The following is a 14,571-nucleotide window of genomic DNA, read 5'->3' as shown; positions in this document are numbered from 1 at the left end:
AGCCATGTTTTGGAAGATGCCTTCCAAAACAGTTCCTTGGGAGTTAGCCTGAGATACAGGACCAATGGGAAACTGTTCAACCTGTGAAGACTCCAGGCTGTCACCAAGATAAAGGAGATTGTGCTACGTGACCTCCTCTTTGCTGACGACTGTGCCCTGAATGCTGGATCAAAGTAAGAAATGCAAGCCAGTGTGGATAATTTTGCAGCAGCATGCAACAACTTTGGTCTCCTTATCAACATAAAGAAGACTGAAGTGATGCATCAGCCAGCTCCAAAAGCCAAATACCAAGAGCCCACCATCACAGTAAAGGGACAAAAGCTACAAGCAGTGGATCAATTTACATACCTTGGCAGCACCCTCTCCCATCTAGTGACAATTGACATTGAGGTCAACTGCAGAATCGCCAAGGCAAGCTCTGCTTTTGGCAGACTAATGACCAACATGTGGAAGCGATATAGAATAAGCCTTGCTACAAAGCTCAAAGTCTATCGAGCAGTAGTGCTAACTACCCTGTTATATGCCAGTGAGACTTGGACTGTATACAGGAGACATGCTAGGCAACTGAACCACTTCCACATGACCTGCCTCCGTAGAATTCTGAGGATCCGGTGGCAGGATAAGTTGCCTGACACTGAGGTCCTCTCTAGAGCAGGCCTGCCATCAATTCCCACCCTACTGATGAAAGCCCAGAAATGCTGGGCAGGCCATGTTGCTAGGATGCCAAACCACTGCATCCCTAAACAGCTCCTCTATGGTGAGCTGTCAAAAGGAAAGCAATCGCATGGGGAACAAAGGAAGCGATACAATGACAAAATGAAAGCCTCCTTCTGGTCCCTCAATATTGACCCCTCCTCCTGGGAAACCCTGGCCCAAGATCGACCAACACGGTGCATGCTGATCCAACCAAGGCTGCCAGACATCTGAGGCCAGAAGAACAATCATAGCAGAAGAGAAGCGAGCACTCCACAAAGCCAGAGCTGCAAATGCTGCAACAATGGTGCCCACACATGTCTGCCCAACATGTGGCAGAACATTTCGTGCCCACATAGGCCTTACCAGTCACCTACAGATACATCGTATACAGCCCACAGCCCATTCTCCGGGTCCCGTCGACTAAACAATGTCATCTGGTGGGACCCAGGGGAAGAGCCTTCTCTGTGGGGGCTCCGACCCTCTGGAACCAGCTCACCCCAGAGATTAGGATTGCCCCCACCCTCCTTGTCTTTCGTAAACTCCTTAAAACCCACCTCTGCCGTCAGGCATGGGGGAATTGAAACATCTCCCCCTTGCCCATGTAGTTTTTGTGTATGATTTGATTGTGTGTTTGTTTTTTATATATTGGGGTTTCTTTTTTGGACTTTTTAATCTAAAACTGTAATTTAGATTTCTAATTATTAGATTTGTTACTATGTACTTTTTACCATTGTTGTGAGCCGCCCCGAGTTTGCGGAGAGGGGCGGCATATAAGTCCAATTAATCTAATCTAATCTAGATATCAAGGTCCTCTTTGAACACAATGGACAAACATCAAAATACTGCTATTGCTGGAGGATGAGCAATCTTTTTGCTATCATAAGTTGTTTGTAAGAGGAGGGATGGGGCTGAGGCAAGAGATGAGTAGACCCAAAACAAAAAGAGCAAAGAAAAACCATAACATGTATATCCACTTCCATGTTGATAGTTCCTCTTCCCTTTCTTTCCTGGTACCATCTTCCTTTCTTGCCAAATAGTAGGTATCAAAGAAAGGCAATATACAGTATCTCTTATCTAAAACAATTTCGTAAACAATTGAGTGAGCCCAAGAAGCACAAACAATTAGTTATGCCGCTCACCCTGTTTTTAGGAACTAAAGGACAATGTATGAATTTGTAACACTGAACGCATTCATTCCAAGTATTCCTAATTTAAATAAAGAATAGAGAATATATCTAAAATATCTTCCATGGCACTCAGACATAAAATGTGCTTTCTTTGATGGAACAATCCATTCAAGATTCACAGAAAATCCTGATTAATTTAATTTACATTCTGGTAAAATTAAAGTAAGTTGTTTGGGAAGTTAATGAAGAACTCAGACATTTCTTCTAAACATGCAGAAAATTGAGTCTTTACAAAGAATGATTAGATTATATATTTATATTGGCAGTCCTAGGATAGAGCATTCATCTTACATCTGCTTTATGATTTGCCAGAGATTTTGCATTAAATTACATTAAAATTCTGATTATGGTGTATTACTGCATTGTTGTTGTTATTTTGAATAGAGTTGGCATTTCTTTTGTTAACCATTCGCTGCTATGAAACCTAGTGAACTAAGGCTTAATTGAAGAAGCACCATCTGCTACTGTGAAGTTTCAAGCACAAAAAGATATTTATGAAATAATTGGAATGGAATACAGACACCATATCAATCCAAAATAATGTTCCAACTGGCAAATCACAGTTTATGATCAGCTAGCTAGCAAATCAGAATCAAAATCATTTGGATAACTATCTCAAAATATATTTTAATGCTGTATGTTGCTTGGCATAGTAGTTGAAATTAATTATTTATTGTGCCTTGGAAAGAATTCATCTTGAAGAAATTTAAAATGGTTTGGATTCTGGAGAACTTGAATTGGGGAGGAGGTGAATACAAAGCTCCTGCTGGAAAAGGAAACTTTCATATGTTGAATTCTAAAGTTTAACTTGAAGACCTCAATTAGTGCCCCTACAAATGGTTATCAATAATAATTATCAATAATTCCTCTGTAGAACTATATCAGAAGCTCCTTGGGCAGTTTGAGCCCAGTTTGAGTAGTTTTAAATTAATGTAATTAAACAAATACAATTTTCTTCCTAGAGGATAGTTTATCTGAAATATATTAAAGCTCTCCTATATCTACATTGTCTTTACTATCATTCAAGATGTGCCAACTGTTCTTGTCAATCTCATAAAGGTAGGGACCATGCACAGAGATTACTCTCATCTAGAACACATAGAAACATCTTATTAAGCTCTTCTCCAGCCTTTGTCAAATGTTCTACAACTATATACAACGATGAGAAAGAAGCCTCATTCACTCATGCAAAGTGGGGGGGAAAGTCTGTCTTTCAACCCTTTGCCTAAGATAATGCATTTGTGGCAAATTATATAGCTGATTAAATGTTTAAATTCTTCAAAATCTCTTCCCTGGTCTTCTTCAAATGTTCTATGGCTATATAAAAATGAGGAAAATCTATAACTCACTCATTCACAATGAAGAACTACCCAGTTATTCCTCTTAACTCTTTGCCCAAGGTAATATTTTTAAATTTTAAGTTCAGCCAAATTCTTCTAAAATAAGCTGCTCCCTTAAAAAAAACATTGCCTTCTTTGGGTGTTAAACCAATATTGTTTTTGGCAGTTCACAAATTAAAGCAGCATCAACCCTTGTATCAACTGCTCTTTAGTGCTTTGTTTACCATCTACCAGAACAATTACTAACACCATGCTGGGGTAGTGAAAACAGCAAATAGATGCACTAAAAGGCTGGGACACAGGCAGCAGAATGATTTACCCCAATTTGAAATACACCCACATTACATGCAACTGCTATTAAGATCACTTACACTGCTGAGTTGAATAGAGTTACACTGCCTTAGATCTGCTTTTTACTTCCCAAAGTGTAATTCAAGGTTATGTTGTGGTTTTTAGCGGATAAAATCAAGCAGAGCTGGACTCTAGCTGGATGGTTCAAATGGAAATGACTGGGTCTTGTGAAGTAATCTGTGACAATGTGAGATTGTGAGTCTTGTGGAAATGGGTAAAGGTCTCTGTAGTGCCACCTCTGCTACCTCTCAGCCAGATTCCTATTTCTGATGATTAGTCAAGGACTCTACGGCCTTATCTCTCACAGATGCTAAGAGGTTAGGATTGAGCAGCAATTTACACCTCTCAAAATATTTATTTATTTTTATTTATTTATTTTATCCAATACACAATGAGGGTTTTAGTGGGTATATATCTATATACACATAGTAAAATACATGATGAAGGTTATAGAGGAGATACTCATAGTAAAATATATCTAAGAAAGAATAGAAAAGAAGATATAGTAATAGAACACATCAATGAAAGAATAGAAGAAGAGATATAGGAATAGAAGAAAGATATATGAGATATAGGAGAGCAATAGGACAGGGGATGGAAGGCACTCTAGTGCACTTGTACTTGCCCCTTACTGACCTCTTAGGAATCTGGATAGGTCAACTGTAGATAATCTAAGGGTAAAGTGTTGGGCGTTTGGGGATGACACTATGGAGTCCGGTAATGAGTTCCACGCTTCGATAACTCAGTTACTGAAGTCATATTTTTTACAGTCAAGTTTGGAGTGGTTAATATTAAGTTTAAATCTGTTGTGAGCTCTTGTGTTGTTGTGGTTGAACAGGCAGGATGTTGCAGCATATGATCTTGTGGGCAATACTTAGATCTTGTTTAAGGCGTCTTAGTTCTAAGCTTTATAGGCCCAGGATACTTCTAAAAGAAGCTGTAGTGTGCCCACTATTCACAAAGCCTTGCCTCAACCTGGCTACTCTTGATGATTTTGGACAACTCTCCCACTTCCCTTTCTAGAAAAGGCTATAGAGGAAGTGATGGTGCTGTAACTTCAGATGACTCCAAAGGAATGGGATTAACTGGATCTGGGACTAACAGAAAGATTTTGGCTACCATACAGTATTGAAGCTGTGTTGATCACATTTGAAGATGAACTTTAGAGAGACTGAGAGTACAACCCTTTTGGTCTTCCTTGATCACTCAATGGATCCATGCTATCTTGATGGACCAACTTTATGGGACTGGAATTGTGGGCTACAGTGATTTTCCTCCTGCCCAATGAGTTAGTTCTGTTTGGTATTTGGTGGGGGGAGATGAGAGATCAGCTCAGAGGTCTCTACTTCATGGATTGCCTTAAGGTTGTCTACTCTCCATTCCTCTTTAACATCTACCTGGAACAGTTGATGTAGGATATCTATTAGCAGAGAACAGGGTGTGTTTGGTATAACTGATGGTATTTAGTCATGTCTGTTGGCAAACATGACTTCTGGTGCCTACTTACACAACAATAACTAGAAAATATATTTGTTTGTTTTGTTTATAAAATTTATTTGCCATTTATCTTCTATCCAATGATATTATGAATTTCTTGCAAAGTACAAGTCATTAACAATATTTTCTTCTCTTGATTATAGCTTTATGGTTATGTTAAAATAAAAGTAAAGGTGCTTCCCTCCAATCATGTCCAACTTTAGAGTGTGATGCTCATTTCTATTTCTTCGCTGAGGGATCAGCATTGTCCAAGGATGCTTCCGTAATTACGTGGCCTGCACAGGTATATGCCAAAGGTGCACAGAACACCTAACAAAATGGTACCTATTAATCTACTCACATTTTCATGCTTTTAAACTGCTAGGTGGGCAGGAGCTGTGGCAACTAATGGGAGCTCACCCTATTGTTTGGCACTTGGGTCTTGAACCTGGGCTGTCAATTTCCAACTATCGAATTCAATTTGTCCAAATGCTGAGTCATTGCACCTTTTTTAAAAACTGTATTATTTATTGCATTTATAAAGTGCATGAAGACAAAAATGGCTTCCCTTGTATTTTGCACAATGTAAGAACCTACAACACATGAAGGCTGGGAGAAGATAACACTAGCTACAGTCATTGTGTTCTCATCACTTAGGTAATCCAGCAACTGCAACTACTCTATGTAAAATAGGGAACAGTCCCTATATTGACTGGAATGCCTGATAGTGTCATAAAAACACAAATATTAAAAGGTCTGCACTGATTGCCAATTTGTGTCCAAATGCAGTTCTCAATGCTGGTAATCACCTTGAAAGTTGTATAGGAATTAAAGTCTGGCTCCTTATGACACTATTAAACAAAGTAAAATCTTTCCTCCTGCTCCCAATTTTAATATTCAGAAAGTTTTTAAAACCATGGCTTTTTAAATATGCAATTTGAAAGCAGTTGTTTGCTCCACTATACTTACTGAAACAGTAGTGGGTAGAAGTAATTGCATGTAATGAATACTTTGTAATTCGGGAATATTTGACTCTATGGTTTTATATTTGTTTTCTATAATTTATTGAATATTTTTATAAATTTTTTATCACTACATTGGTATATATTTGTACATTGCCAAACTAAAGCAAAATTCTTACATCATTAAAGGTATAGTAATACAATAAACAAACAAACAAACAAATAATACTTCTAGGGAGGAGCTGAATTGACCTTCTTTCTTCCAATCAAGCTATCTAAAACTTCGCCGTCTCTTATTCTTCTAAAATGCATTTCCTCTATCCAGGAAATGCAGACTATATTCCACCACACCATGCACCAATCAGTTTTTGGGCAGTTGGTGGTAGCACTTTTTGTACATTTGGATTATTTTTTTTACTCCTAGTGACTACATGTCAACCTTTGCTATGTTTCTGCATATCTCTACACTTGGTTGCCAATGTAATGGGGAGGAGTCTTGGGGATTGAGAGGGAGGGAGAGAACAGAAGGCCCTGTAAAGTGAGATAAGTTTCATTTTCCTTGAAGTCAGATGACCTGGAGGAGACTTAGAAGTTACATTCCATAAATGTGAAGTGGGGTGAAGATGCATCCACCTGATAGTCATGGACAATTGGGATTGGCCTTTCTCCAAAAGGGGGGTTGAAAAGGGGTTTGATATACACATGTATCGCGCCTTTTTCTCCAGTCTTTGCTTTAACCTTGATTGCTTTCAGTTCTGATTTTTGATAAATTCACTTTTGAACCTTAAAAAGGACTCTGAGTTTTATTTCTCTTAAATACTGACTGTAGCAGCTGGCACTGCAGATGACGTTCTGAATAAGGTACTGTATGCATTGTGATTTAAATGAACTTTAAATTTAAATTTCTTAAGGCACCAGGCCAGAAAGAAGGACACAGTGAGTACTTGACTCGCCTTAGTCTTGAAATTCAGTTGGGTGATTTTAGGACAGTCACTCAGCCCAATCCACTGCACAGTGTTGATGTTGTTCAGAAATAGGTGGAAGGAATATTAAATATGCTCGCCAACTTGAGTTGTTTATAAAAACAATAAATAAATACATTTAATGCCTGTAAGTTACACAAATATCATTCATATAGTCGACTTACCTAATTCTTTAGATCCTTGACTTTCACTGGCCAATTCTCCCATTTTAACCAGAGCATCAAAATATCCTTTCGCAGCATATGTCACACCTAGATAATAAAAAGTATACAATTAAAACATTAAACCATATTTATTTTAAGTTACATTCTCAAAATATCACAATTTTTTTATAGCACCTGTTCAATTATTTTCATTAACAATAGTAATGCTACTGTATAACTATTTATCTTTATAACATTAATCAAATCAATTATTATTAAAACTATTACTATTAATACTATTTTATTTTGCAAAATATTAGCCATTTTCACTAATTGATCTCAGCAAAAAATGAAAATGGCATCCTTAAAATTACCAGCATACTATAGCATTTAAAAGCTTTCACCGCCTAGATGTTAGGATTGTAGAAAACATCTCATATAAATATAAATATAATACAGGAAATTAGGGAAATCCTAACATCTGCAAAATTTCAGTCCCATTCCACATGATCACTAGTAGTCCTTGACTTACAACTACGACTGAGCCCAAAATTTCTGTTGGTAAACAAGACAGTTTTTAAGTGAGTTTTGTCCCATTTTACAATCCTTCTTGCCACAGCTGTTAAGGGACTCACTGCAGGCGTTCAGTTAGTAACATGGTTGTAAAGTAATCTGGCTTCCCCATTGACTTTGCTTGTTGGAAATTCACAAAAGATAATAGCATAACATTAGGACATTGCAACAGTCATAAACACATGCCAGTGGCCAAGTGTATGGATTTTGATCATGTGACTGTGAGGATGATGTTATGGTCGTCAGTGTGAAAAATGCTTATAAATAACTTTTTTCAGTGCCTTTCGAAGTTCGAACAGACATTAAACATATGGTTATAAATCAAGGATTATCTGTACTCCATCAGTTTTCCCTAACATGGGAGATATGTGAAAGTTTCCCATATGCCATACTGCATGGAAACTAGGCTGGGAAGAGCCAAAATATAAAGATGTGTCGGACCTTTTATCATTATGTTGTGAGCCACCCCGAGTCTTTGGAGAGGGGCGGCATACAAATCTAATAAACTATCAGGCCATCCTCAAATTTGCTAAGAATTTGAAATTTCTTCCAAAGTCTATGTGTACAGGCTAAATTTAATTTTTCCAAGACAGCCCAATAAATCATACATGTCCTTAAGAAGGCTCAAGATAATATTATCAAGATCTATTTACTATTTAATGTATGGCATATTATTAAGAAACTAACTAGCCTGGGCTTTCAAAATGCAGCTCATAGATTTAAGAGGGCTTGTTGAAATTTAGAATCGAATAGAATAGAATAGAATAGAATTCTTTATTGGCCCTAACTGCACACGCATCATTTTAATCAGATAAGCAGATACCTCCTCATAGTCACATGAACACATTGCATAGGATTTGCCACCTAACTTGCAAAAATTTGTGAAAACAGTTTTGTCTCTAATGTTGTTCTTGAAAATGCTACCGATTTAAAATACTTGCATTTTGAGAGAACCCAGATCAGAAAACGAAAAGGGGGGGTGGGGGTGAAAGACTGCCATTTATTATTATAGATTTATGACAGAAATGTGTAAATCAAAGCTAGAATCAGATGAAACTAGAGTGGAAGCATCAATTCTCATTCAGATATCTTAATATATTTCTCTTACAACTAGAGCTAGAAGAAATACAGACCTGGGCTTTCAAAGAAGTTATGCAGTATTTTTGAAATGCAATTTTATTAAATGAGTTTAATGTAGTCACATCACTCTTCTATAATACGGGGTATTAATTGATTCCTCTTTTATTTTCAAAACATAGTTACTGTTTCCTTTTTTTCTTTTTTTTTAAAAGAGCTCTAAAAGCCCACTTATCTCCAATAAGTGTCTTGGCCTCTGCAGTTAATACACATTGCCTAAAGGCCTCCAGTTATCATTTGGTCCGAAACTATGTGAAACTAAAGGCAAAGTCCAGTAGTTCTCTAAATGTTTATTCTTTCTCTTTAATAAATGCAAACCCTTTAAAATTGTACCTTTCCACATTTCATAGACAAACCAGGAGTGTTTTTCTTGTAATTCCCTCCGTGTCTAGCTCTTCTACTACCACGTAGTCTCCAGAAGTGTTGGGATTTCAACAGACAGAATTCCCAGACATTACAGTTCATTGTCTGTCTTATATTTAATTTATACCTCCTGCCTATTCCATAATAGTTACCATAACTAAAACGGCCATAACAATTTCAGCCTTTTATTATATTCCATCTTAAAATCCAAAGCATAATTTGACCTCATAATAAATCATATGGCATTTGTTAGAAGAGTAACAAGTCTCAAAATTCAGCAATAAGTACATTAACCAATATTTGGATGTGCACTTAATTGTGGAAAGGATAATGGTGTAGATTACATTTTGTCTAAAAGCAAATATGTAAGGGATAAATAAAGCAATTTTTTTAAAATCGCTCTGAAAAAACTAAATTGCAAAGTAACTGGTTTATCATGAATAAATACACAGAGCGGTCATAAATATTCATTTTAACCTCGTTTAATAAATGTTTTCCATGTCAGAATTCAAAGGAGTTGTATTGCAATGCTGGATTTTAAATTAGTTTCATTGTCATAAATCATGCTATAATTTTTACTTCTGCTGATTTTGATCACAGATGTCTTGTATGTGCAAGTACACAAATTCCCTCTCATATCATAGGCTACTCAACTGTAAAGCATTCACAAACATCCATATTTCACAAATACATACATAGAATGTGTTTCAAAGGTGAAGGGTCTATGACCAACAGCGAGGGACGCTGGAAAATTCAATTTAGTAACATCTTGGGGAGGCACAGATTCCCATCCATATCCATTTATTGTTTATACTTACACTGTTTATATGGATAATCCACGACATATGACCACAATTAAGACCATAGTTCCCTCTAAGCTGAGCAGTGAGCAATCGCTCACTTAAAAATTATCATCAACTCAGAGTTTTTCAAACCTGCCCAGAAGCCGAGAGGGAAAGAGTGAGAGGGAAGGAGAGAGAGAGGAAGAGAGAGAAACAGATAGAAAAAAGAGAGGAAGGAAAAGAGAAAGAAAAAGAATGGGAGTAAGGAAGAGAGAAAGAAAATCAAAATCTAGTTTGAAACTAGCTCAACTATTTAAGTGGCATTTTGATATTGATAGAGTTGCCCTATTATGAGCTCACTGTTATAGACACACAGCACAGTATTTTATTTTGAAATTCTCTGAGGCAAAACAGGGTGGGTTTTTTATTTGTTTGTTTGTTTGTTTGTTTGTTTGTTTGTTTATTTAATATTTCTGTGCCGCCCACTCCCGAAGGGACTGCCGCTCAGACACTATACTTTTCCGCCCCCCCAAAAAAAAAGTTAGAGGGAACACTGATTAAGACTGGAATTTCAGCCATAAGTCAAGGTCCTCGTGTGGCTGAATTATTATTATTAATTTTACTATTTTTACAGCAGTTATTAAACAAATCACGCAGTTATATGTTGAACTAATGCAATTATTTAAGAAATCCATTCTCCCCAATGGGCATGTGTTTCTTTTTTAACCAGAAATTTCCAAAAAATAAATCACAAATTGTGGCCATGTGACCGCAGAACACTGCAACTGGTAGTAAATGCAAACCAGGTACCAAGAGCCCAAAATTCAGCTGTGAGACTATGGGCAGTGGTACAATGTTTTATGATGGCCAGAGGTGTTTTATGGGCCATGAAACCCCTTTTCTGGGGGTGTTGTAACTTCAGATAGTCATTGAACTGGTCATAAGTCAAGGACTACTTATGCTGATCCATATATACGCTTTCTGTGGAAAGCGTATACTGTATTATTCTTGTAAAATTGTCTATTAGATATCCTTGTGTATATGAATCATTATGATTCCTTGAGCTTGGTGTCTTTCTTGCAGATGTTTCATTGCCCAAACTAGGTGACATCATCAGTGCTGATACAATGATGGTGTTGTCTAGTTCAAGTAATGAAATATCTGTAAGAAAGCAACTAAGCTCAGACAATAGCGAAGATCCTTCTCTTCAACCCTGAACTACAAATATTCTCTTTTATTTGGATGAGCTAGAAAAACATTATATGTCAAAATGTCACCAAAAGATGGCTGCATAATTTCATGCATTTTAATGATAGGATAACATCTTCTTATGCAAATTTTCTTTCTGGCAAAATGTAATTTAAATTAAAGCTTCAATAGTTCAGCTTCTTTCGAAGACTGCAATCCAGTCTCTGAATACAGTACATGGAATAGAAAAGTTCAGCTCTTGAACGCATAGGGACCTTCTCTTACTATGGGGGGGACATGACCAAAACATTTAAATATGTTAAAGGGTTAAATAAGGTTCAGGAGGGAAGTGTTTTTAATAGGAAAGTGAACACAAGAACAAGGGGACACAATCTGAAGTTAGTTGGGGGAAAGATCAAAAGCAACATGAGAAAATATTATTTTACTGAAAGAGTAGTAGATCCTTGAAACAAACTTCCAGCAGACGTGGTTGGTAAATCCACAGTAACTGAATTTAAACATGCCTGGGATAAACATATATCCATCCTAAGATAAAATCCAGGAAATAGTATAAGGGCAGACTAGATGGACCATGAGTCCTTTTCTGCCGTCAGTCTCCTATGTTTCTATGAGAAAACCCAGCTCTGTCTGCATCTTAGACAATGCAGACTTTTAGCACGTATCAGCACCTTAAGTAGCCACAACAGTTCAAAGGTATGCTAAGTAGCTGGCTCGTGCAGCTGTTTTTAACAGAATTCTCCAAATCAGAAGATCCAGTATTCACACTGGTCTGATTCTGCTGGCTCCAGATTAGCGAAGCAGTGGGACAAAACTATACAATATCTTTTTATTTATTCAGCCTCTATGCTGTATATAGCTGGATTAGAATAAGAGGAGAGTGGTTTTAAAATAGATGAAAGAAACATCAATAATCTAACACTATGCTGATGACATTAATACCATATCTGAAAATGCAAATAATCTGCAAGCTCTCGTAATGAAAGCCAAATATCACAATGAAAAATGGCATATAAAACACACAGAAGTCCAAGCTAACAATACCACGTATTGCAACCAACCATAGAACTGACACTAATAGTGCCCACTTTTTAGCCTTTTAGTAGATAGTTTTTTCAACAATAAAGGAAGCAGCAGTCAAGAAATAAGCCATAGACTAGCACCTGGTAGGGTAGCAATTAAGGCTTTAGAAAAGATATACTGATACTGTGATGTGCACATAGATCACAATTGTGCAGGCAATTATTTTCTTGTGGCACTATGGAAGCAAAAACTTGGACTCTAAAGAAAAAGGGTAGAAAGAGTATTGACACTTTTGAACTTTGTGTGTTGAGGAATAATCTTGAGAATACCATGGACAGCAAGAAAACAAACACATTAATCATAGAACAAAGGACGAAGCTCGAATTCTGGACTTATTATGAAAAAAACTCAGCTCCCTTGAAAAAAAATCTAACTCTGGCAAAGATGGAAGGAAAAAGAAGATAACCAATCACAAGGTAGCTGGATGCCAGCTACGGTTACAGTGGTGGTAGGTGCATTTTTGAAAGACCTGAATGGCCAAATCAGGGATACATAATCCTATAGGAGATCTATGGGTTTGCTAAGAGTCAACACAGACTTGATGGGACAAATTTTATTTAAATAAAAACCAGCAAGCAAAATTCCAAGGATGCTAGCCAATGTTGCATTTCAACCAAGCTGGATAAGTCATTGAACAACTAAAGGATTTTTGAAATCATTTAAGAAGATTTTTTTCAGGAAACACACCCAATTACTAATTAAATACTATTTTGTCCTTTATAATATTCAGTATGTGGTTACTGCATCTACATTATACCGTGGTTATTTTGAGTATTTTGATCTCTTTCTCATGTTTTCACCTGTGCTAGGGCTGGGACACTTTCCTCCCACAGCCAGTTACTCTCTCTTTTTGTTTAACAGTTTGTGCATCCTTTCACCAACTTGAACCTTGTTTTCCTCTACAACTTTGGATACAGCTAATTTTGCCTAAGAAACCTATCATGATTAGATGTGTTACAAAGGCCAATGTGAAATACAGGTAGTCCTCGATTTATGATCATAATTGGGTCTGGAACCGTGGCCATAAATTAGGGCGACCTGATCTGATTATACAGTTGCTTTTGCAATAGTTCTAAAATAAGTCACCACATTCATTGTTTCATTAATTCAGCATATCCAATTGGTGTTTTTTGCTGGGTGTTTTATTTTTGCTGAAAACTGGCAAAAAGCATCACAAATTACATTAACGTGACCACAGAAAGCTGCAACCAGTCATAAATATGAGTCAGTTGCAAACAGTCATGTAACCATGGGAGACCAGGGTCACATTTTACAATAGTCAGCAGAACTTTACAGTCCATAAAACACCCTTTCCAAAGTAACTCCAAACAGTCATTAAGCAACTCAGCATTAAGTGAGGACTACCTGTGTCCTGAAGTCGTAAAATTTAAGTAAACTATTCATTAATCCCACTGCTGAGGATAAAGTTGCAAAAGACATGCTGGCTAAAGTTGACAACATGAAACCAGTTTTGCCTGATTTTACCTCCAGTGTCTTATGTGTCACTGAACATTAAACACTTTAAAAAATGATTGAAATACCCATTTTGAACTTGAAAGGGGGCCTCTTGCATTCAAAACAATTATTCTAAACTTGATGTAAGGCATTTCAATTTCAAAAACATTTCAATTCAAAACTTTTACATATCGCTACCAATTCAGCTTAAAACTAAGACCGTATACTGGCAAATACAACAGTACAGTGTGCAATTGTTATTTTTAAAAACCTACAGTATTTTAAGAAAGTACAGAAAGAGAAGATGACATAGGGTAAACATGTCAAACTCAAGGCCCACAGTCCGGATCCGAAAAATGAAGTGGTCGGATCCGGCCTGTGATGTGGCTAGATCTGGCCCACGGGGCCATCCTGGAAAATGTAAAGGACTGGGCCATGTTGCTTTGGTCTGGTCTACACACATTGCCTTGGCCCAGACTACCCAATGTGAAGAGGAAACATCAGGCCAGCTTGGCTTCGGACTAGACTACCCAATACAAAGAGGAAATATGCCAGAGTTTGGGTAGCAGCGTCAAGCTGGCCACGGCCAGCCAGTCAGCCATGTCCGCCCGGCCCCCAAGGTCAATCACAGCCCTGATGTGGCCCTCAATAAAATTGAGTTTTGACACCCCGGAGACTGAGAAAACGAAAGTCCTAAGAATACAGAATAGGTTATCCTATTGGTAAACCAGCAGCCTGTTACTGGCTCATAACTGTAAAGAAGATCTGTATTATAGCATTCTAAGAAATCTTCCTTAAGAAAACTTTCATGCCTCATATGTCATAAAGAATACT

At 37.2% G+C, this 14,571-nt stretch overlaps 1 protein-coding gene across 2 annotated transcripts in view; it reads right to left on the bottom strand.

Annotated features, from left to right (window-relative positions):
• The window catches only part of BAIAP2 (BAR/IMD domain containing adaptor protein 2), a 196,009-nt gene that overhangs the window by 127,726 nt on the left and 53,712 nt on the right, over nucleotides 1–14,571 (bottom strand). For both annotated transcript variants that reach the window (XM_070740211.1, XM_070740210.1), the window contains exon 3: nucleotides 7,160–7,246. In XM_070740211.1, the coding sequence (XP_070596312.1) occupies nucleotides 7,160–7,246 (87 nt within the window). The remainder of the gene's footprint in view (nucleotides 1–7,159; nucleotides 7,247–14,571) is intronic.

This window comes from Erythrolamprus reginae, chromosome 2 (assembly GCF_031021105.1).
Source record: "Erythrolamprus reginae isolate rEryReg1 chromosome 2, rEryReg1.hap1, whole genome shotgun sequence".
NCBI lineage: Eukaryota > Metazoa > Chordata > Lepidosauria > Squamata > Dipsadidae > Erythrolamprus > Erythrolamprus reginae.
This window is presented reverse-complemented; position numbering and strand designations above follow the sequence as displayed.